Raw genomic sequence first — 25,853 nt, forward strand, 5'->3', positions numbered from 1 at the left:
AGCATTGTCAACCGTTTACAAGACCATCTCCAAATTACTTGACGTTCCTGTGTCCATTCCAAGCCAATTAAGTTCTGAATAAGACATCCATTGGACAAAAAAAAAAAAAAAAATGATGGCCCTATGAAATCTGTTTTACTCAATTCACTCCTGAGAATTAATAAATGGTAGTTTGTTAATGCTGGGGTTACAATTCTCCTTTACAGATTAGAGATTCAGCCTAACATCTGCTTTTGTGGTCTAAGGAAGAAGGGGAAAAAAATACAGGTTTGGAGGGGCATGAGGGTGAATGGATGACTGGACAAAATATTCCTAGAAGAGAATTAATTAATTTCCTCACCAGTGCAATTTGGACATGTCCTCCTGTGGCGTACACATCATCTTCATAGTCTCCGTAAAGCAAGAACTGAACTACAGAGCCAAATAAGATGGGCTGAGTTTTTACTGACTTCACCTGAAAATGTGAAAGAAAGACATTTGAGAACACTAGGAATACAACCTCTGCTTCATAAAATGTAATGATCTGACTCATATATATATTTTTCAGGTTAATAATTGTTTACTGACAAAGTGATACTAATTACACACTTATACACATAGCATGATGTCTTACAACCCCTGACACTAGGATGATCATCCTGCGAGCGTTGTTAATCTCATCGCAGCGTTCCGCAAAGAAACCTGTGTGCTCCACATGTTGTTACATACTAAATATTGTCACAGTCATATTTTCCATGTATTGTTAGTCAAACTCCAGCATCGTGGGGGAAAATGAAAACACTTTTGTGCTACTGTGATGAGAAAACATACACTCACGGCACATGTGTCCGAACGCAACGCTGAACAGCAGAGGTGAAGAACAGCTCGAGACATGTAACGGTCTTTTCGTGACATTTGAATTCTCCGCTGTAATGCGATCTCATGCATACTACAGTTTATTTTGTCTAGTGTGTAAAATTTCTAAATAAATTTTTTTAAAAAATGAAATTGAGAGGTTTGGAAATGTTTTTGTTATTACAGAGAGTAAAGTACCGAAAAAAGGTACCGCTGGGTACCAGCACCAAATTTCAGGTACCGATACTGGTACCAGTAACGGTTAAAATGTGAACGGTACCCAACCCTAGTAGGATGTAGGAGTATCGTAAGCTTAGCCGCCTCTTGCAGTTTAAACAAACAGGGCTGTGCAACAAACTCAAGCTCCTCTTCTCTATATCAAAATCCTTTGACACTTCTCTTTAAAAAATTCTCATTTTAGACTTCTAATTTGTGACGGGTGTTTTGTTTTGCTCTATCCTCTGTGCATTCATCATTACATCACGCAATGGAGAAAAAAAAAAAAAAAAAAAAAAAAAAAAAAAAACGATGCATACTACGGCCGTCTGCCGAAAGCTAGTTATTTTAGTTAATGAAGTTTTAAACATGGACTTTTTCTTTTCTTTTTTTTTTTACAAAAACCATCACCACTTTTTGGGGGGCAATCCAAACCAATATTTTCACACCTAAAAGTAACGTAACGTATCATTACTTTTTAAGGAGTAATGTAATATTGTAACATATTATTTTTTTAAAGTAACACTTCCCTACACTGGTGTTGTCTATGACTGTGAAAATGTGAAAACTACTAGATCTCACAAATTGTCCTTTCTTGTAAGTCTTGCCGTCCCACTTAATGGCTTGGAATTTAGCCCAGGGTGACTGAAGCCGTTTGGGCACATCTTCACGTGTCATCACACCCTGAAATCCCTGAAACATCACCTACAAACAAACACACACACACACAGAGACAATCAATTGTTGCCATCTAAATGTAACAATAATACAATACAGTGACACAAACTTTTTTTGCAAACTAAAGGGTTAGTTCACCCAAAAATGAAATGTCTGTCATTAAGTACTCACCCTCATGTCGTTCCAAACCCGTAAGACCTTCGTTCATCTTTGGAACAATTAAGATGTTTTTGATGAAATCCGAGGATATCTGATCATACATAGGCAGCAACGTCATTGCACCTTTTGACGTCCAGAAAGGTAGTTAAAAACATGGTTAAAATAGTCAACATGACTATAGTGGTTCAACCTTAATGTTATGAAGTGATGAGAATACTTTTTGTGCGCAAAAACAAAACAAAAATAGCAGGCTTCCTTGTTTACGTACGAATGCCAGCTCATTATTGGCCAGATCCTGTGTCAGCATCACATGCATGCATCATGCTGCTCACGTGTTCAGCTTCGGCCAATACTGAGTCTGCATTCAGACGTAAACAAGGAAGCCTGCACTGAGTTCACAACGGTTCAAATTGTTGAATAAAGTTTTTATTTTGTTTTTGCACACAAAAAGTATTCTCGTCACTTCATAACATTAAGGTTGAACCACTGTAGTCACGTTGACTATGTTAACGATGTTTTCAACTACATATCTGGACTCCAAAAGGTGCAATGACATTGCTGCCTGTGTGGATCAGAAACCCTCGGATTTCATCAAAAATATCTTAATTTGTGTTCCGAAGATGAACGAAGGTCTTACGGGTGTGGAATGACACGAGGGTGAGTAATTAATGACAGAATTTTCATTTTTGGTTGAACTAACCCTTTTAGAACGAAACTAAGGAGAAGGATTAGGGCCTAGCAATAATAAAAAAAAAAAACATCTTGTCGGAGGTTTGTAGCTGTGTACCTTTAGAGAAGATCACATATTCAGTGAGGGGCAGGGGTTATCTATTTTATAAAATCTGGAATCCCTTTTTGAATTATATAAATATAGCGCCACATGACTTGATTTGATAGAGTTGTTTTTTTAACTGTTTTACATGTATCTCAATTTTTTCTTCTTTTTGTTTATTATTATTATTTATTTTTGTTTTATTTTTCTCCTTTGTGTTTTGTCAGATGTTCATTGTTATTGTTATATTTGAAAAAAGCTAAATAAAAAAAAAATAAAAAAAACATTGAGATTAATGTCATTATAATGCAAGATTAAACTTGTTAAATTTCGAGAAAATAAGTTGAAATACAATGTTGAGAATAAGCATTAAATTGAGAAAAAAAAAAGAGTAAAAAAAAAATGTTCAGAATAAACATTGAGAATAAAGTTATGTTTCGAGAAAAAAAGAGAAAAAAAATGCAGTGAGTTTATTCTCAATTTAAGGAGTTTATTCTCAACATTTTATTTCAGCTTTTTACTCCAAGTTTGAGATTTTTTCTCAAAACTTAACTTTATTCTCGAAATGTAATGTTTTTATTCTTAACACTGTATTTCGACATTTTTCTTCTCAAAATTTAACGAGTAAATTTAATCTCGCATTATAATGACTTTAATCTCGAGATGGTTTTATTTATTTTTTTATTATTGCTTGGCCCTAATCCTCTTCCATGCAAAACACACTCTTGGAAGTCATGGGACTGTTAAAAACCCAGAATGTCTGAGCAATTAAACTAGTTTAAAACTATATTATATAGTAGTAACACAAACTGTATTAGTTGCATTTGGGCTAAAATTTAGTATATTTTATATAAATATTTTTTGATATATATTAAAGGATTAGTTCACTTTCCAATGAAAATTAGCCCAAGCTTTACTCACCCTCAAGCAATCCTAGGTGTAAATGACTTTCTTCTTTCTGATGAACACAATCTGAGATATATTAATAAATATCCTGACGCATCCGAGCTTTATATTGGCAGTGAGCGATACAAACGAGTATGAGCTGAAGAAAGTGCCTCCATCCACATACATCTATCATAAACGTGTACTCCACACGGCTCTGGGGGTTAATAAAGGCCTACTGAAGCGAAGCAATGTGTTTTTGTGAAAAAAATATCCATATTTAAAAAGTTTTGAAGTAAAAAAAGATAGATATTTTACTTCATAACTTGTTAAATATGGATTTTTTTTTTACACAAATGCATCGCTTCGCTTCAGAAGGCCTTTATTAACCCCCCGGAGCCATGTGGAGTACACGTTTATGATGGATGGATGGATGCACTCTCTCGAAGCTTCATACTTGTGGGTCTCGTTCACTGCCATTATAAAGCTTCGATGCGTCAGGATCACAGGGTGTCTACAGATATAAACAAGTTAAATTTAAGACTTTTTAAGACCTTTTTAATACCACCTTGCATGAAATTTAAGACCAAATCTGTGATGGAAATACACTGTACATTACATACGTATATGTAATATTTAATGTCATTAATATAAAAAGAAAACAAAATATCATCACTGTCATAAATGCTATTTATTATTATTATTATAACTTTTCGTATCAGCAGATAATATGCCATACAAAAAAAAATCCCTCAAATGCATAGCATCACTGAGATTTTTGGTTGTGTAAACAAAGTTTTTTCTGAAGAAATATTTTCATCAGTGTTCTATCAGCTTTTACATACTTAAATCTGCATATTTTTTTATTTTGACATTCTTTACCTTTATAAAGGCCAATTTATTAACCTTATTAAATGTATGCGTCATCTTTCATGTCAAATTCTTACATTTGATAAATGCACTATAGGGCTGTTACTGATTAAATTACATTTACACTGAAAAATTACAATTGCAATAAATAATGTTATGAGATTAATATTTTAAATACATTTTTGAATATACAAATAAAGAAATGTTGGGAAAAATGCATACTTTTAAACAAGAATGCATTGATTTTAGTTAACATTTGCAATCAAGAGAATATTCGGCAAAATACTTCCCTTGTCATGTTATGTTACTTAATCATATTATAAAAAAAAAAAAAAAACAACATTTTGAATTTTTACCTCAGTATGTTTCATCTGTGAGTTTCTTTATGTGTGCTGTTACACTCAATTGTTTTGATTTCTCCACTAAATTCTCTCACAAAGAGCGTGAGCCTCAACAGCATTACTAGAAATACACCATCCACTATCAGTCGCTGTTTACGCTGAATGTAATCGTTCTTGCAGAATCATTCTTGCGTTTCGATGCTTCACTGGTTATTTTTTGACACTGAAGTTTTAATCAGGCTATTTTTCCAGTCAATCAAGTAAAATTCTCTTTCACTTGCCCCTTCAAAAAAATCCACCTGGCCTGGACAAGCGTTAATGTCGAGCCCTGCACTCTGCGTCTGTGATTCCACCGCCTTGATGCTGCCTATGGCACACTACAGAGTTTAAATCATCTCTGTCACAAGGCACAGTTTGCCTCATAGACATTTCTAGGCACAGACTTCAACCACCACGAGAACTCATTGTTCTCGAGCCATTTTGAGGTAAACTTGCATTTACCCTTTTTAACCTAGGCTGGTCAGCTGAGCTAGCTGTAGTTCGACCTGTTTTCTGCTACCTCAGTTCTCTCTGATGACGCAGACACGCAGTAACTATCGCGGGGAAAAGAAAAAAAACTTCGGTGTGTCTAATGATTTTAAACAGACATGGGTCTGTCAGACTGGAGGAATTTTAGCGGTAATGTGACCAAAAATATTTAAGACCCATCAAATCTGAATTTAAGACATTTTAAGACTTTTTAAGGACCCGCAGCCCCCCTGTATTTATTAATATTTCTCCGATTGTGTTCATCAGAAAGAAGAAAGTCTTATACAGCTAGGATGGCTTGAGGATGAGTAAAGCTTGGGGTAATTTTCATTTGAAAGTGAACTAATCCTTTAAAGGAGTAAGTGAATATAATTCATTTTTGTTACAACTATGGAAGTTCCACCATTTTTGTATTTGTATTTACTGAGAACATATGCTTATGTTGAATATGATAACAATAATAAAGAACAATATTTCATGACTTCTAAAGCCACTTTTTTAAATGTCTAGTATTTAATGCTTTCATCTATCACAATAAATATAATGCCTTTGATTTGGGGGATTTTCTCAACAAATATGTGAGAACATATTGTGCCACAGTAATGCAAAAGCACATGTTAAGCATGTTCAAAGGAACCAGACATAACACACTGATCAAGCAGTTACATCTGTGTTTTTCTTTGCATACTTGGCCTCACACTAGCAGACACATACCTGCTTATCAAATCGCTCATGACATTCTTTTAACCAGTTAGTAAACTCCCTCTCAATCTTCACTCGTTGCTCCTGGATAAAACAGAACAGAATGTGTATATTGGGCTTTTAATCAGGTGCATGTAAGCAGTGTTAAAACATGCATCTCTCAGAGTTCAGGAGTGTGTTTCTGTACCTGGCCATTGTGCACTCTGGTAAAAATGGTCTCTTTGTCACGGAGCTGAAGTTCCAGGTCCATAAAGGTAAGTTTGTTGGTGCTGACTTGGAACCGGTCATTGGCAAAGAGAACTCCTGAAATCCGGTTATAGCACTCAGACGGCACTGCACCTGGTTTCTTAGGCCTTTTACACCACTCAAACCTAACACACATACAAATTATCATTCATATTAAGTGAAAGTGAATGGATAATCTTTCATAACATTGTGTTATCTTTCTTTTTCCTTTTTTTTTTTAATGAGCATTTCGATATCATAGATATTTCTGTAAAGAATGTGTTCTTGTTTGCCTTCAGCACTATTTTTAAATAAAAAAATTATTGGTCTATATGTCCAAAGAATTTGTATATTAAGTTAAAAATAGTTAAACTTTTTAAAATGAGACTCCTGCTCTGTTCTGTTACATTCCACTCCATCTATTTGTTTTTGAACATAAGAACATTTCATCCACACCAAACCAGAAATGTGTTCTAGCATTATCTTTAATATGAATAAAGATACATTTCAGAGTCAATTTAAGTTCAATTGCCAGCTTTGTGACAATGTTGATTACCACAAAAAACTTTTAAACTCATTCCAACTTTTCTTTAAAAAAAAAAAAAAAAAAAAAAACACGAGATTATAGTGAGGTAATTTCAATGGAAGTGACTGGAGCTGTTTCAATAGTATAGCCACAATGCATAAATAATACGCGTGTTAACATTAAGTGTGATAAAATCCTTTGGTAACCTTTTCTGTGTGAAGTTATATCCAGTTTTTTTATAGAGAGAGCTAAGCTAAATTTTCAGCATCATTACCCCAGTCTTCAGCGTTACATGATCCTTAATTTTATATATATATATATATATATATATATATATATATATATATATATATATATTTTTTTTTTTTTTTCCATGCACATTTTACCAAATTCAAACAAGGTGAAAAATGCCCTATATTCACATATTCACATGTGCATAATCATTAGGTTTTTTTCTACAAGTAAAATGGGACAAAAACAAGAGAGAGATTAAAATGACACAAATTATGAAACGCCCATAAGGAGGATTTGGCACTCCAGAAATTGAACAGTTAAAATGTGACCATTTACTTAAGAATGAGAAGAAAAAAAAAAAAAAAAAAAAAAACTTACTCTGAGACAGAGGTGTATGGAATGAGCCGCCCATTCCAGAAGCACTCAAAGATCGGTCTTTTGCCACGGCCTTCGGGATTCAAAACTACACAATCTTCATCCTCATCCTCTAAAGGACCTAAAATACAACCACACAGACCTATTTAGAAAAAAAAAAAATATCTTGGCATGCACACTATCTCAGCAAACTGGAATCAGCTATTATTATATCAGCACTTTTATCACTGCAATTAGTGCAGAATGGACAATTTATTATTTATTACTGCATTATTATTGGCATTTTTCTATGGCAAGCATTGCCAAGTAAGTATATATATGCACACCAGTAAAATGTTTATTGAAGAGGTGTGCTAATACTTTTAGAAACAACAGGAATTACAATTTACACCCGGCAGATGATGAAATGGATGAAAAAACAAAGACAAAACTTTTATGCCAATGTTTCTCTAAGATTACAATAACAGCAGATTTAAGTGTACATAAAAATAAACTATCCCAAATAACCAGAAAACACTTAAAGAGGCCATATTATGCCCTTTTACAAAGTCTTGATTTTGTTTTTGGGGTCTATTAGAACAGGTTTCATGCTTGAACATTTATTAAAAGAAAAAATTCACATCCTTTACTTTGTTGCAGCACCTCTCTTCCCAGTCTGTCAGTAATTCTCTGTTTAGACCCAGATATACTTTATTTTCCCGCTCTATCTTGCATGCAGTTGTGCCCATGCAGCTTTTTAAAATACGAATGAGTTTGACACATGCACAGTAAAATTGCTTTTCTATACTCTACAAGATGAGTCATGTCATTTACTAGACATTCGCTCAGAAGAATAGAAGAAAAAAGTAGTGGATCTGCCATTGCATGCAAAGTTTAGAACAAGAACCAAAACCAAAAATGATGGCAAATGATATTCTGCTTTGTTTACTGTTCTTGGAACAGAGTGTTGTTTTGTATCGCTCTTTTCACACACTTCTTTGACTACTGCACAATGCATCACAACTGTGTATTGCCACCTGGTGGACTATTCTGTCTCAACATTCACCTTACGCATGTGCTGTTGTATGCACACAATCCTCGCGGACACAAAAATTGCACTGCATACAGACGGTGTGCATGGACGTCCGTGGACCGTCCTAATGACGAAAAATGTGTCACACAGAAAGTGCCCGGAATCTCGTTCCTGTCTCCTTATGACAAGCATAATGTGCTCTGATTGGTCAGTGTGTTTTGATTGGTCAACCTCTTCGAGTGTGTTTGGGAAATCTCACACCCCCATACCATGACCTGTGAGTTTCAACACACTACTAACGGAAATCAACCAGGCCCCGCCACTTTTTTGGTGCATGCCTTGGGTGGGAATTATTTAAATGAGGAATACTGTGACATGCATGTTCCTGGAAGAAAACTCAAAACTACAATCGAGGTGTTTCAGGGAGTGGACTTTGTGCTTTGTAAATTTGCAGACCTTTTTCATGCTCAAACAGCAACATTATAATTATAATAATAATTCCTTACATTTATATAGCGCTTTTCTGGGTACTCAAAGCACTTTACATATGGAAGGGGGAATCTCCTCAACCACCACCAATGTGCAGCATCCACCTGGATGATACAACGGCAGCCATATTGCGCCAGAACGACCCCCAACACACCAGCTTATTGATGGAGAGGAGACAGAGTGATGAAGCCAATCAGTATATGGGGATGATTAGGAGGCCATGATGGACAGAGGCCAATGGGTAAATTTGACCAGGATGTCAGGGTTACACCCCTACTCTTTTCGAAGGACATCCTGGGATTTTTAACGACCACAGAGAGTCAGGACCTCGGTTTAACGTCTCATCCAAAGGACACTAAAGAAAAATTAAAATGTAAAAAAAAAAAAAAAAAAAAAAAAACATAATAGGTCCTTTTTACATTTATTTTATCTCACTGATTCACAATACCTGCTGAGGCAGCATATGGATCCACTGGGTATGTTTCTCGATCATAGAGGAACGGGTGATATCGGATCAATCCCTCCACTAAGGAATCTCTAGTGCCAGTGGCTTTAAATTCAAAAGTCGAAGCACTGGAGTTGACATACAGAGTCTGCATGTCATTATCCACATCCCTCAGATTCACCACACGGGGCATTCGAGGGGAACGTTCAAACAAACTGATCTGAGAAAACAGAGGGAGAGCTTCAGAAAAAAACAGGGTCATTCTGATGCATAAAAGCCACAACTACATATGCATCTATACCTGAATGTCAATGTTGGAGAAATGGTCAGTTTTTCTCATTTTTTTCTTGTCGTTTCCATCAATTCCGTGTATATAATAATGATAAGTATGCCTGAAATAAAACAAACAGCATTAAACAGCCCATGGCTTGCCTTCAAGTAATGAATTGTAGCTTTTATCAGGGCTCAACAATAATGACTGCCTGATGTCCCAGGGCCAGCGTAAACAACACTCAGCACAGTAGACGGAACTGTCATTTACCCAATCAGGCAAGTGCTGCATCGTCACGAAAGTTTATCATTTGCATGTGTTTTTCAAGCGCAAAAAGACGAGAGTTTTTTCACGTCTTGTTGTGCTTGAATGGACACATTCACACAAAATAATGTCAAAATGCCTGTATTTGCAAGTATCCTTGTAAACATAGTTGGTTATGCCTTAAGTGAATGTAAACAGTTGAGAAATAAAACAAATGTGTAATGTGTAAATAAATCTTGTAACATGTATTGCTCATAGGGTTGCAAAGGGGCAGAAAGTTTCCAGTAAATTTCCGGAAACTTTCCACGGGAACTTAACCTGGGGAATTCTGGAAATATTCCAATTTGGAAACTTAACAGGAATTTACGGGAATTAATTGGAAATTTTGGGAAATGTATAATATTTATATAAAATGAATCATATACAAACATAAATATAAACATTTTGTTTGGTCATAACATGAAATTTCTTTTTCGCATTCAATTAATTCTAATTTAGTAAATACGTAAAATAAATATTTTTATTGCAACAATTGTTGTGTTATTTATTTGTGTCACATGATCCTTCAGAAATCATTCTAATATGCTGATTTGATACTCAGTTATTGTCAATGTTGGAAACAGTTGTGCTGCTTAATATTTTTTTGGAACCTGTAATACTTTTTTCAGGATTCATTGATGAATAAAAAGTTAAAAAGAACAGCATTTATGCAAAATAGAAATCTTTTCTAACAATATCACTTTAATATCACTTTTTTTTATCTTTGCCGAATAAAAGTATTAATTTCTTTCAAAAAAAAAAAAAAAAAAAAAAAAAGGAAAAAATTACTGACCCCAAAATGTTGACCGGTAGTGTATATTGTTACAAAAGATTTCTATTTTAAATAAATGCTGCTCTTTAAATTTTTATTCATCAAAGAATCACGAAAAAAAGTATCACAGGTTATAAAAAAATATTAAGCAGCACAACTGTTTCCTTGATTTTGTGGTTATATTTCACAATATTACTGTTTTTTTCTGTATTTTTGATCAAATGTGTATGTTATGGACTGGGGGAATGCACAGTGCATGCAGGGGGTGTGGCCTCAATAGCTCTGCAGTAAGTAGTGTGCTGTGTGAATATCAGGGTAAAAATTCAACTGAAATTGCATTAAATCTGGTTGTTTTAATCAAAATTCTGCTGCAAGATGTTTTTTTTTTCAACTACATTTAAGTACCCTGTTATAGGCTAACCTGCAATTTTGCAAATTCCCTGTTTAATCCCATTAATTCATGTTAATTCCCATATATTCCCGTTAATTCCCATATATTCCCATGGAAAGTTTCCGGCTTTGAAAATTCCTGGAATTTTGCAACCCTAATTGCTCACTGTTAGATAACATTAATTATTACACGGCTCTGTGGAATACTTGATTCTGATTGGTCAATGGCACCATCCAGCAGTATGTTATTCCCCGATAACAACCGTTGAAAACAGTTAACATAGGCTCATCCGGGTTACTGAAGTCTGCAGCGCTATATGCTTGCTAGGAATGGTTTTTCCTCATGAAAGTTTTGCCTTTGGTAAGCTAATAAAATAAAAAGCAGTCAAATTTTGTGTAGTTATTTAATTATGTCATCCGGTATCGCGGACTCGCTCTCTCGTTTCATACAAACGCAGCTGCTGCCATTTTGCGGCTATTGTTTTGTTCACTGTAATGGATTAAGATAACAAACAGGTACGATTTTAAATCAGTTTAATCTCAGATCAATATCTTGTCCCCATAATTATTTATGTGGCGAAATGCCGTGTAATATTCTGTATGACTGTACCGTATCTCTTAAATGTGTTTGTCTAGTTTGAACTTGCCGCGCGAGCAACTGCTCTCTCCGCGGAAGCGGACTCAGATCGACTCAGATCAATATTTTGTGTCTAATTACTTACTTATGTGGCAAGTAGCCATGTAATAAGCAGGATAATGTACATCCATCCGGTTGTTATCTCAGAATAAACCTGATCACCCTATTGGGGTTTATTCTGAGATAACAACCGGCTGGATGTACATTATCCCTTACTTAATGCATTATCTAATGTTGACTATAGAAGCACCATGCATTGCCATTTGCAGACGACTGTGTACTCTTGTGTGTGCACCACTTACAGAACCGATGCACATCTCACAATTCTAGAGGACACATCAACTATGTACTATTATTATTATTGTATTATTCATTAGTTTTTTTGCACATACCTGAATGAGTTTGAGACTTATTCATCAAAAAGAACTAGCTTATAAAAGATTCCAAGAGGATCTCAAGATGACAAGATGTTTTAGCATTAAAATAAGCTAAAACGACTAAAAAGTAAGATTTCGGTTAAACTTCATTTTAAGGTGTCCATGTTACAGTTTAATTATACATTTAAGTACTGAGTAATATTAATCAACTACATGTACTTCCTATAGGGTTAGGATTTGGGTGTGGATCGCGAACAGACGACAACATTGTCAAAACTATCCCCGTTCACATGGAACAGGTGAAAATTACTAAAAACGCTGTATTATGCTGCCAGGCCAGTAGTTGGCAACGTCACTTTGTAAAGAAACACTATCCGCATATAGACTGATCACATCATTTGTATGTGGCCACCATTTACACAAATTCATGTTTTCATAGTTTACATAGAGATGATAATGGTGTTATTTTAAAAAAAAAACGTGCATTTTCAAACCCCCAAAATGCAGCTGTTGTGTAAATGAATGGCCGGAATGGATAAAAAGTTTTCAGCTTTAGGTTGAAAATGGTGTCATGTAAATGCCCCCTACGGGAGGAGTTTGTGTATGTGTTTTTGGCACGTACGCTAACTCTCTGGTCCACAGAGTGAAATACTGTTTGAGGTAGACGACGTGTTCTGGCTGGATTCCAGTGATGACAACTGCAGTGAAACTCTCCTTTCCATCTTCTTCAATCACAATAGACTGCAAAAACTGCTCCTCGCTGACATTCACATGCGAGCAATCCCCAGGCTGCAAAATAAAACACACATTTAAAAACAAAATCCAGGGGCCAACAATGGCATGAGATGACTTGTATTTCCCTCACCTTCCTGTTTCTAATGAAGCCAGAGTAAATGTCTTCCCTGTTTAACTCCTTGCGCTCAAAGTCTTCTTTAGACATAACAAATTCATGAACATCTGGAGAGCCTGCTGGTTTGCTGATCATCTGAAACACACATTACAATATAAGAACAGTTCACCAAAAATGAATATTTTAACATGCAACCAGACTTATTAACTCAAAATCTTCACCTCTGCCACTAAACCATTATATGGTTTCAGAAGACCTGGAAATCAATGTAGGAATCTACTTAAAACTACTATGCAACTTTTATTGTGCCCTTTTTTGGTGTTTCTCCCCTTTTTGGAGGTTGAAAGCCATAGGAGGCACTTTGAACAGTTAAGTGCGGTCGCACACCGGACGAGAAGCTCAGCGTCGCATCGCGTCTCGGACAACTCACAGGTGTCGCACACTGGATGCGCACATTATATACGCGCAAGCTCAATTTCGAATCGACTCCTAATAGACGAGCTGCACGATGGCTGAGTTTTAAGTAGACAGGCAAATGTTACATATGCCTATGCTTTAATATTTCACTGAGGTTAGTGTACGGAAAAATGGTACAACAGAGAAAAATGAAAGAAAAGGCTACGTTTATTATACATTTTTTCCAATATTTTTAGACTATTCAAGCTGTTAAACTAAGAATGTAAAACTAATGTATCTGGCAGCACAGGGTACATTAACGATGATTTGAGAGAAATATAATATAAATTTAATGTAAAACAATGTAAATGGCGCTCTGTGGCGCGGCAGGATTTTGAACAAATTCCTGAGTCATAGCTGGGCACCGTGGACAGGTGCCGAATGGGGCCACCGGTGTGCGTACACTCATGGAAAACAACACGTTTGAATTTTAAAGACGTGGCGCGGCACTGAGCTTCTTGACCGGTGTGCGTATATAAATATACAGTGGGTACGGAAAGTATTCAGACCCCCTTAAATTTTTCACTCTTTGTTATATTGCAGCCATTTGCTAAAATCATTTAAGTTCATTTTTTTTCCTCATTAATGTACACACAGCACCCCATATTGACAGAAAAACACAGAATTGTTGTCATTTTTGCAGATTAAAAAAGAAAAACAGAAATATCACATGATCCTAAGTATTCAGACCCTTTGCTGTGACACTCATATATTTAACTCAGGTGCTGTCCATTTCTTCTGATCATCCTTGAGATGGTTCTACACCTTCATTTGAGTCCAGCTGTGTTTGATTATACTGATTGGACTTGATTAGGAAAGCCACACACCTGTCTATATAAGACCTTACAGCTCACAGTGCATGTCAGAGCAAATAAGAATCATGAGGTCAAAGGAACTGCCTGAAGAGCTCAGAGACAGAATTGTGGCAAGGCACAGATCTGGCCAAGGTTACAAAAAAATTTCTGCTGCACTTAAGGTTCCTAAGAGCACAGTGGCCTCCATAATCCTTAAATGGAAGACGTTTGGGATGACCAGAACCCTTCCTAGAGCTGGCCGTCCGGCCAAACTGAGCTATCGGGGGAGAAGAGCCTTGGTGAGAGAGGTAAAGAAGAACCCAAAATCACTGTGGCTGAGCTCCAGAGATGCAGTCAGGAGATGGGAGAAAGTTGTAGAAAGTCAACCATCACTGCAGCCCTCCACCAGTCGGGGCTTTATGGCAGAGTGGCCTGACGGAAGCCTCTCCTCAGTGCAAGACACATGAAAGCCCGCATGGAGTTTGCTAAGATGGTGAGAAATAAGATTCTCTGGTCTGATGAGACCAAGATAGAACTTTTTGGCCTTAATTCTAAGCGGTATGTGTGGAGAAAACCAGGCACTGCCCATCACCTGTCCAATACAGTCCCAACAGTGAAGCATGGTGGTGGCAGCATCATGCTGTGGGGGTGTTTTTCAGCTGCAGGGACAGGACGACTGGCTGCAATCGAGGGAAAGATGAATGCGGCCAAGTACAGGGATATCCTGGACGAAAACCTTCTCCACAGTGCTCAGGACCTCAGACTGGGCCGAAGGTTTACCTTCCAACAAGACAATGACCCTAAGCACACAGCTAAAATAACGAAGGAATGGCTTCACAACAACTCCGTGACTGTTCTTGAATGGCCCAGCCAGAGCCCTGACTTAAACCCAATTGAGCATCTCTGGAGAGACCTAAAAATGGCTGTCCACCAACGTTTACCATCCAACCTGACAGAACTGGAGAGGATCTGCAAGGAGGAATGGCAGAGGATCCCCAAATCCAGGTGTGAAAAACTTGTTGCATCTTTCCCAAAAAGACTCATGGCTGTATTAGATCAAAAGGGTGCTTCTACTAAATACCGAGCAAAGGGTCTGAATACTTAGGACCATGTGATATTTCAGTTTTTCTTTTTTAATAAATCTGCAAAAATGTCAACAATTCTGTGTTTTTCTGTCAATATGGGGTGCTGTGTGTACATTAATGAGGAAAAAAAATGAACTTAAATGATTTTAGCAAATGGCTGCAATATAACAAAGAGTGAAAAATTTAAGGGGGTCTGAATACTTTCCGTACCCACTGTATATATAAAGAGATGAATAGAAATTCTTTCAGGAAAAAAAACAAGAGTTTAGAGACCAACATGAAGGCGAGTAAAGGTCAACTATTCTTTAAATACACAATGTAAATTATAAAAAAAACAAAAAAAACAATTAACCATACATTTGTAAGATTACCAGATCCTGTTTTAAATAGCCCACGGTTTGTTCAAGTTCAGCATGAGCTTACTGACTGTCCATGCAAGATCTCACAAACAATTTATAAAGCTTTGCATCTACACCACAAAATAAATTTATTTACACTGTAAATTTGCCTGGTTGATTTTAACTGAAGCATTAACAATAATGTAAAACTCATGCGTGGACAGTCAGTGAGCACGAGCTGAACAAAACTCATGGACATGCAAGGATATTTATTCAGCTCATTTTAACGTGGCACAAAGAAGAGAAGTGAAACATGAAAAATGTGGATCAGACCGCTTAAACCAACCTGGTTTATGGACAATTTTTAAAATTTATAATTTGCTATTGCTCAATGGACATATCTGTTCTGCTTTATTGGAAAGTGATATAACAAATCTACTGTACTAATTTGCAAGTATGATACTTGTTGAATAAATGTGAATAAACTGCATGCAAACATACTCTGACAGACTGGCCGATGTAAAACACAGCCTGTTTGCCTCCGACTCCAAAATATGAGATGTCACTGTTCAGACTGCGTGGAACTGGACTTGGTCGCACATAACCGGGTTTTTCGCTACATCCACAACAAAGAAGAGAAAAAAAAAAGCTGATGGTTATCAAGACAATCAGTGATGCATTTACATTACATGGTTCAAGTGACCCAATTCTGATTTTTTTCCTCCCATGTGGCACAGATCGGATATGACCCATGAACATGTAAGCAAGAAAAAAAGCACATGGATTCCAACATTCTCAGATCAGTTTCAGTCCTCTTTCATATGTGGAAATAAATCTGATATGAATTGGATACATGCATTTACGTCTGCCATGTAAGTGGACAGATCGGATATTCCCGTCAATGTGAGTTGTGCGTTATTGGAAAAAGCGACAGTGACAAACGACATCAGCTCAGGCGGACACAAACCCCAGCGGTTACAGCAGCAATCATTGCTGCATTCACCCAGGCTGGTACAAGAAGTGCAGGTTTTATGAAGAGCACACCTATGAAACATGTCATTTTCTCGTATAAACTTTGACAGACGGTAAACGGCCCAGTTGTTCAGCTGTTTAGAAGTCATTCCACATCCATTATCCATCACCACAACAGCAGGTCCTCCCTGAGACTCATCAAACAGCTGAAAAACACATAGAAAGAACAAAACATCTGGATCATGAAGATTAATAGTAGGTCAATGTGCATTAAGTCTCACAAAAATTACTGCTTGCCCATAATTCACTGAATGCTATTTTCCTCAGATAAAATGTGTAATATCTGATATTTTTATGTGGTACTGCACAGAAAATGCATTAGCATGACCAATAGCCTTCTCAAGTTAAACACAAAGGCTGCTTTAAACCATAATGAGCTAACTAGCTAAATAACATTTTTCTAAACCACAGGCAGAAAAGTCATGCTACTTTATGTCTTGTTGATGTCTAGGCTAAATTCTAAACAAACTGCAAGTATCCCTAGCAGAAAAAGGAATGCAATGCCTCTGCATGCATGTGATCAATGCGCCAATAGCAGGAAACTTTGTATAATCATGCAGTGTGCGGATGTCAAAAGATCAAATCCAATTTTAAGCTTGTGACATATAAAAGCGTACATCAACCTAATCACTGTATTTAACTTTCATGTAAACACTATGTTTAGATTGAAACAAAAAGTGTCCATGTAAAAGTAGCTACTGAAAATTAATTACTTCCAGTCACACCTTTAGAAAGTATGCCACTGAGACAGTTCACTAGGGTTTGTAATAAAGACAGAGGGTCAGTGTTGAATTCTCACCAATCTGATTTCAATTCTCCTGATTCCCGTGTTTTTTGCTGTGGCTGACAGCGCATTATCAATGAGCTCAGCAAAAGCATAGGCTGCAACACAACAAAAAGAGAAAAACAATACACATCAAAATGGCACTGTGTACATTAGGGTTGTGCCGATTGACAATGATATTGTGTATCAACGATAGCCAGAGATATCATCAAATGCATCAGCTATCAGCAATATCAAGAGGATTTGGCATTTCCAATTAATGTATTAAATTATTATTATCAGGCTATTCTATTTCTAGCCCTTCTATTACTGCAATTATCAATACTTCTCTAATGACTAGGGCATGTTCCATTAGCCCTTAAGACAGTGGCTATCACACCAGTTCCTAAAAAGCCTGGGTGTGATGTTGAAGACTTATCCAACTATGGGCCTATAACGAATCTACCTTTTCTAGCTAAGGTCCTCGACTAGGTTGTTGTTGGTCAGTTACAGAAATTTCTGTCCACAAAAAATCTATCAGAACCATTTCAGTCTGGATTTAGATCAGGACACAGCATTGAGACCACTCTTGTCCGGGTCACGAATTACCTTCTCACATCTGCTGACACGGGTGCTTGCAGCATTTTAGTTTTGTTAGACATTAGCACTGCTTTTGACACTGTATGTCATTCCATCCTACTTAAAAGGATGTGTGGGTGGTTAGGCATCTCTGGTGTTGTGTTTGATTGGTTTAAATCCTATCTCACTGATCATTTCCAGTATGTATGTGTGGGGAAAAAATACATCTGAACCAACATTGGTATAGCAGGGTGTCCACAGGGGTCTGTGTTAGGGCCCATTCTGTTTAGCATATATATGTTGCCTCTTGGAGAGATCATTTGGAAGTTTGGTCTGGGGTTTCTATACAATTATACAATTAATTATATAACTGAAATAGGTTCCTGCAACGTATGGACCACAAGAGAAATATTAACAAAATATATTACAGGGTATCTGCAGGTTTCATCAAATCTAATTTAATGCTTTTTAACGCCTTTTTAATGCTAATTTTTAAATTTTTAATGCCATATACAGGTGCTGGTCATATAATTAGAATATCATCAAAAAGATGATTTATTTCACTAATTCCATTCAAAAAGTGAAACTTGTATATTATATTCATTCATTACACACAGACTGATATATTTCAAATGTTTATTTCTTTTAATTTTGATGATTATAACTGACAACTAAGGAAAATCCCAAATTCAGTATCTCAGAAAATTAGAATATTGTGAAAAGGTTCAATATTGAAGACACCTGGTGCCACACTCTAATCAGCTAATTAATTCAAAACACCTGCAAAGGCCTTTAAATGGTCTCTCAGTCTAGTTCTGTAGGCTACACAATCATGGGGAAGACTGCTGACTTGACAGTTGTCCAAAAGATGACCATTGACACCTTGCACAAGGAGGGCAAGACACAAAAGGTCATTGCAAAAGAGGCTGGCTGTTCACAGAGCTCTGTGTCCAAGCACATTAATAGAGAGGCAAAGGGAAGGAAAAGATGTGGTAGAAAAAAAAAAAGTGTACAAGCAATAGGGATAACCGCACCATGGAGAGGATTGTGAAACAAAACCCATTCAAAAATGTGGGGGAGATTCACAGAGTGGACTGCAGCTGGAGTCAGTGCTTCAAGAACCACTACGCACAGACGTATGCAAGACATGGGTTTCAGCTGTCGCATTCCTTGTGTCAAGCCACTCTTGAACAACAGACAGCGTCAGAAGCGTCTCGCCTGGGCTAAAGACAAAAAGGACTGGACTGCTGCTGAGTGGTCCAAAGTTATGTTCTCTGATGAAAGTAAATTTTGCATTTCCTTTGGAAATCAGGGTCCCAGAGTCTGGAGGAAGAGAGGAGAGGCACACAATCCACGTTGCTTGAGGTCCAGTGTAAAGTTTCCACAGTCAGTGATGGTTTGGGGTGCCATGTCATCTGCTGGTGTTAGTCCACTGTGTTTTCTGAGGTCCAAGGTCAAAGCAGCCGTATACCAGGAAGTTTTAGAGCACTTCATGCTTCCTGCTACTGACCAACTTTATGGAGATGCAGATTTCATTTTCCAACAGGACTTGGCACCTGCACACAGTGCCAAAGCTACCAGTACCTGGTTTAAGGACCATGGTATCCCTGTTCTTAATTGGCCAGCAAACTCGCCTGACCTTAACGATAGAAAATCTATGGGGTATTGTGAAGAGGAAGATGCGATATGCCAGACCCAACAATGCAGAAGAGCTGAAGGCCACTATCAGAGCAACCTGGGCTCTTATAACACCTGAGCAGTGCCACAGACTGATCGACTCCATGCCACGCCGCATTGCTGCAGTAATTCAGGCAAAAGGAGCCCCAACTAAGTATTGAGTGTTGTACATTCTCATACTTTTCATGTCCATACTTTTCAGTTGGCCAAAATTTCTAAAAATCCTTTCTTTGTATTGGTCTTAGGTAATATTCTAATTTTCTGAGATACTGAATTTGGGATTTTCCTTAGTTGTCAGTTATAATCATCAAAATTAAAAGAAATAAACATTTGAAATATAATCAGTCTGTGTGTAATGAATGAATATAATATACAAGTTTCACTTTTTGAATGGAATTAGTGAAATAAATCAACTTTTGATGATATTCTAATTATATGACCAGCACCTGTATATGTATATACATATATATATATATAACTGCATTAAATAATGTTTTGGCATTGTAAGAAATAATGGGGGGAAAATGATACTTTTAAAAATGAAACTAAACCACCAGTAGGTGGTGTCAAGTAACCGTCTTAATAAGTGAGTCATTCATTGAAATGATTTATTCCGATGGCTGATTCATTCAAGAATGAGGCAGTTGTTTATGAATGGGTCATTAAATCTTTGACTCAAAATGCTTTAAATTGCTGAATCATTCAGTAAGGAAAACAAGGCTGAGCCTGCATCTCAATGAACATTCTATCCATCCTAAATAGTATATAACATTATTAATATTCAATACTATGTAGGGCGGATAGGGTGGATAGTATGCACATTTGGGATGCAGGGTGAGCGTTACTATGCTATGGTTCTGCTGTTCCTTCTAAAATATAAGTGACTTAATATTAACTATTTGTTAACTGAACTGTTGTACGAAATCAGTGTCATGTTTTTAATCGTGATTGTAGCCTATTTAGGAAAACAGCATTCTTGGTTGTGTGATATTGCTTACCTGTATCAAGTTATAAAAACTCCACATTTTGAATTTTTACCGCAGTATGTTTAACTGAGATTCTTTTTGTGTGTGCTTCGCTCATGTTTCCATTTCTCCTCGAGATGATGCGCGAGCCTCAACAGCGCAAACTTGTTATCGTCAGTACATTATACAGCCTATTATTATTCACTATCGATCGCCACTTACACTAACTGTAATAAAATCATTCTCGCGTTTTGTTTTTGTTTTGTTTTTTGTATTGACGTTTTAATCAGGTCCTTGCCCGGCCGGGCAAGTAAAATTCTCTTTCACTTGCCCCTTCAAAAAATCCACTTATCCCGGACCAACTGAGAAGCGTTAGTGTCGAGCCCTGACATGTTAAACCAGCGCTAAAATCCTGATTTATAATCGAGACGTTGTCTGACAAAATCACAATACACATAAGATAAGGACAGTTGCTGTGATTTTGCGCCGGCCGGAGGCAATTACCAAACTGTTTCCGTGTCTGTATCACACCAATGTACATATTTTACGACAACAAATCAAAGTTATTAATTATGAAGGCTATATTCAATATAAACTGGTATTATTATTTTTCTTCAAAACTATCTAAAAAATTTAATGCCTGTAAGAATAAAATTTAATGCTTTTTAATGCCATTTAAGGCCTTAATTTTTGCAAAATCCATTTAATGACTTTTAATGCTTTTTAATGCCCCGCGGATACCCTGTATTAAGAAAAAAAAATTTACGTGCCCCCCCTCGGTTTCATGCAGGGAGGGGGGATGCGTCTCATGCGAATGAGGACTTTAATATGAATAAGATATTATCACTTTAAAACATGCAGACAAAAATGGTAAAAACTTTTCTAGGAATAACAACAGCACTACAGTACTATATGCACTCCATCATTATGACTTTGCATTGCGATCTATTTCAAAAATGTCAAAAAATGCCTTTTCAACACAGTCAACACAGTTTGAATTCGACCGATTCGACTCTGGCTTTGGAATTTCAGAATGATCATAGCATCATTTCAGATGCGATGAGTCCGAAGATTATTCCAGTTATGAATTAATTATTCTGTCACAGACTTTTTTTTTTAATGCACGTTTTATTCCTAATAAATTTACTAGAAGTTTATGTTTTCATCACGATTTATGTGCATTTTATTTCGTTGAATAAAAAGTATCCACCCCAGCGAGTGTACGAGTTACATTCACATCATGTGCAGTATCTTAAAATGTGCAGACATAGCCATTTTTTATTTTTTCAGAAAACCAATATGACTCATTTAAAATTCTGTACTACTTACATTACTGCATGCACAAATTTCAGAAACCCACTTTAAAAATGACAGAAAAGCGAATATTGACAACATTACTTCTATTATAGGCCTACTTCATTTTTCTGAACATATGTACACAGGTTCTGTCTCACGCACAGCCGCGCGTGCGAGCCTTTGAAAGTATTTGGCTGCAGAAAGACGTGTTCGCCCCTATGGTGAAAATCAAGTTTTTAAATGTTGTTTGTCTGTGTGGTGTTTTTAATATGTTTTAAGACAAACCATGTGCAAATTCATATATCAACACCATTGCTGAGTATTTGCTCTTTAAAACTGCAGTGAAAAAAAAAAAAAGTGTCTTAGGGGCCATTCACATATTGCGTCTAAAAACGTGTGGAAAGCGCGGCCGCACCTCTTTCTCCTTCTTTCCAAAGCGCTTGCGCTCCTGTGGCGTCTGTCGTTGCTATGCAACCATGAACTGCGCTCTCCACGAAATCTCTGGTGTCTGTGACGTCACAAACTACCTTGTAACCAATCACGTCAACATTCCGGCGGGCTTTAGCATATCATTAACAGCAAACTAGCAGGGGAGTCTCGAGCCAGGTTATTACGGTATATTTTTCTGTTGATATGAAAAATCGTGTATATTTAGCAATATGGCGGGTGTATGATATATGTTACGATGTTATGATGAACTATATGTCTTTCTCCACCGATGTTCTGAGTTGATCAAAGCGTTTGTAAGGATGCTGATTGTAAGGCAGCTGTCTGACTATGACATGGCGAACGGGAACATGGTTTGTGTAACATTAGCAACACATTATTAGCTGTTTGATAACAGTCAAGCAAAAGGCTAATCATATTAATTACCGTTATGTGTCCGATGTTGTAAAGAGCGATACCATTGTGCAGCGTTTACCTCAGTAAGCTGACCGATGGATCTCTGAGCTGGCGTGAGCGAGTGGGGGCGGGGCTAATTTGCATATTCATTAATCCACATATATTGAATGATTCAAGGATGTAGAGTTACATTCAAGCTAATTTAGGGCATGAAGAAATTTTCACAGAAAAAAACGTTTAAATATGTCATTTTGGTGATCAAAGACTACAGGGGGACTTTAAGTAGATTCATCTCTTGAATATGCACTGTGTCAGATGCCAAACATTTTTTACTTTCACTTTCAGTAATGAATAATTGACTGTGGTTTGAGAAATCTTTACCGGCATAACTCTCATATAGAGTTTACACATTGCTTGTGTGAAATCCACTGGCTCGTCTTCATTATTTAAAACTGACATTTTTCTTTATCACCAAGTCCATCTTTGCTCGCAAAACGATGGACAATGATTCACATTTCGTGAGCATCATTTCCCGTTATAATAACATTAAATCAAATAATGAATAAATAAACAAGTAAATTAATGATAGAATATATGAGCATATGCCTAAGTAAAAAAAAAAAAAGCCATGGAAGAGAAGAGTGTGCACACTTACGCAACGCCTTCTGTCCTTCACTAGCGTAGTACTCATACATGCCACATTGCACTAGAGTATGGTAGTGCGGCAGATACTCTATCCGCTCTTGTGTCGCCACAGACAGCTCCTGACTCACAGACTTGAAAAGGTGCAAGGTTTTCCCATCGACCAGCTCCTCTGTTTCATCAAAACACATACAAATCCATATCAGTACATGAAAGTCATTTTTAAAAACAGACCATTTTTTAAATTTCAGGTGCATAGAGCCAAGAGTGATTACAAACAAGCAAGAAAATTGCTAACCGCACACCGAGTTCAGTCCAGACTAAAAAAAAATATTTTATAAACTGCCTAGTGCAAAATGTGCATGTGAATTACAAGCTAGACAGGCACGAGCAGAAGTTTCAGCACATTGCTTTCTTCAGTGCTTCTATTACAACAAAAATAATGTCGATTATCAATTTAGGGACAATCGGCTGAATTCAATTATCAAGAAGAGTAGAGCTCCAAGAGGCAGTTAACATATGTGGCACAGAATATTACAGGTGTACAACAACAAAAATTATGCAGACAATACAAATATTACAAACATTACAAAGAAACCACCCCATATCTGTATATCTGTAATATTCTGTGCCATAACTCTCTACTCTTGCTAACTGAATTCAACTGATTGTCCCTATTTAGTTTTTAAATAAAATAAAAACTGTAAATAAAATTAAAATAAGTAAAAAATATAATAACTTTTAGAATGCTTACTATAAAAAAGTGAAAACCTATTTTTAAAACCTACTATTTTTACATTTTCATATATAAAACTGTAGACAACAAAATGAACATCAATAAAAAAAAAAATCTAATATTGCATTTACTTTTTTAGTTTTGAAATAAAATAAGTTACATGAAAATGAAAATAAGTAAATATATTTCTTTAAAAAAAAACAGATCTCTTACTGTTTACATATGTAAATACAATTTAAATGTTCCATTTACTTTTTTACAGTTTTGAAATACACAATATTAAAAAATTAATTTTTAAAAACTTCAACCAATAAAATGAAACCAGGTAAGTAAATGAATATAATATGTAACAGCTTTTAGAGTACTTACTGTAAAGTTCTTCGTCAATCTCTCTTCGGTCCGTCGTGCTTATAACGAAAGTGTCGTTTGTCGACAGTGAAAACTCCTAAAATGAAAAGAAACCCCTGTCACTGCTGGATTTAACTGTTAACAAGGTTTAATGACAGGATATGTTATGCTTCTGGGTGCGGAAAACAGAGCAGTTGCATTACCTGTTTCAGAGCCTGTAGAAAGCCTTTGTAATCGACGTTCGCGATGTCTAGCGTCCGCGCCAGCGCATCGCTGCTGTCCGGTCGGCAGTCATACACACAGACCGATTTCGTTGGCTTTTTTAACCGGTCTCTCTCCGCTCCGGCCTCGGTCATGTTCGTTTCGTCACACATTACTGCGTAGCCAGCGACCTGTGATAGATACTCATTAAAACATATCCGAACTCACCGCTTCCACCACTGACATGTTTATCTTGAAATTTAGATTTGTTCTGTCGTTCACCAGGCTAATATAATTAGTCTAATAATCATGTGTAACTTGTTATTTTCATGAAGAGTGTACATTTAAAGATTTCGCGCCAGGAACATCACCCAAAAGTCCCTTCTCACTGCAGCATCGCTACTTCTTCTATAACATTTTATGGCGGTTAGCAAAAAGCTTTTGATGCATTACCGCCTCCTACCGGGATGGAGTGAAGAGAATAGAATTGGAATAAGAAGAAGAATTTAAAGGTGCAATATGTAAGAATTTTGCAGTAAAATATCCAAAAACCACTAGGCCAGCGTTATATATTTTGTTCACTTGAGTACTTACAATATCCCAAATGTTTGCAACTATTTGTAAATCGTGAGAAAATTTAAATTTTAACCAAGGCTCCGGGACATGTGAGGAATCGCCTGTCAATTGCGTCATACATGCGTTACCCTCGGTTTCCGGTTTTATTTTGTAGAAATCATGGAAACACCAAAGACGCTTTGATATATTTACATGTTTTGATAGACAAGGAAACAACTGTTTTGATATATTTATAGAAAGAAAACGAATTATTGTTATATAGCTCAACACATTTAGTCTTATTGTAACTAAGCAGCTTTATTTTTAATAACAGTAATACAGAATTTTCTCCATCATACAATACGTTTTAAAATTAATTGCATGCCATTTATCAACACAAGCCATCCAGCATTTAATATGATATTCAAAATCGATCTATCTTACTGCAGTGTATCTCAAACAAGTGTCTCACAGCAGCCACCGAGCGAACGCACAGAGTAATGTTATAACATCATTTTCAACACACTCAAATGTATCTAATATGATAAACAGAGCTGCGTTACCTCATACTCATGACTGGAAAAGCGGAAGCGGCGCCGGCGACTGTGGCATAATAAAAGTTCCGCTGCTCACGGCGTGTGTTCAGTAAATG

General features: G+C 36.6%; 1 protein-coding gene across 2 annotated transcripts in view; it reads right to left on the bottom strand.

The window, feature by feature from the left end:
• Window positions 1-25,073, bottom strand: part of smchd1 (structural maintenance of chromosomes flexible hinge domain containing 1) — a 76,689-nt gene extending 51,616 nt beyond the window's left edge. Inside the window, exons 1-16 of one of the 2 annotated variants that reach the window (XM_051899212.1) lie at window positions 24,989-25,073; window positions 24,649-24,837; window positions 24,467-24,542; window positions 23,375-23,533; window positions 17,396-17,478; window positions 16,609-16,742; window positions 16,066-16,180; window positions 12,907-13,026; window positions 12,664-12,830; window positions 9,593-9,683; window positions 9,295-9,511; window positions 7,349-7,466; window positions 6,173-6,356; window positions 5,998-6,069; window positions 1,633-1,755; window positions 341-454 (exon numbers count right to left, since the gene is read on the bottom strand). In XM_051899212.1, the coding sequence (XP_051755172.1) occupies window positions 341-454; window positions 1,633-1,755; window positions 5,998-6,069; window positions 6,173-6,356; window positions 7,349-7,466; window positions 9,295-9,511; window positions 9,593-9,683; window positions 12,664-12,830; window positions 12,907-13,026; window positions 16,066-16,180; window positions 16,609-16,742; window positions 17,396-17,478; window positions 23,375-23,533; window positions 24,467-24,542; window positions 24,649-24,819 (1,944 nt within the window). In that variant the 5' untranslated portion in view covers window positions 24,820-24,837; window positions 24,989-25,073. Of the gene's footprint in view, window positions 1-340; window positions 455-1,632; window positions 1,756-5,997; window positions 6,070-6,172; window positions 6,357-7,348; window positions 7,467-9,294; window positions 9,512-9,592; window positions 9,684-12,663; window positions 12,831-12,906; window positions 13,027-16,065; window positions 16,181-16,608; window positions 16,743-17,395; window positions 17,479-23,374; window positions 23,534-24,466; window positions 24,543-24,648 lie in introns of both variants that reach the window. The other variant, XR_007930829.1, reaches the window with a different exon arrangement.
• Between the last annotated feature and the right edge of the window lie 780 nt (window positions 25,074-25,853).

The sequence above is a fragment of the Ctenopharyngodon idella genome, chromosome 7, assembly GCF_019924925.1.
Source record: "Ctenopharyngodon idella isolate HZGC_01 chromosome 7, HZGC01, whole genome shotgun sequence".
Classification (NCBI taxonomy): Eukaryota; Metazoa; Chordata; class Actinopteri; order Cypriniformes; family Xenocyprididae; genus Ctenopharyngodon; species Ctenopharyngodon idella.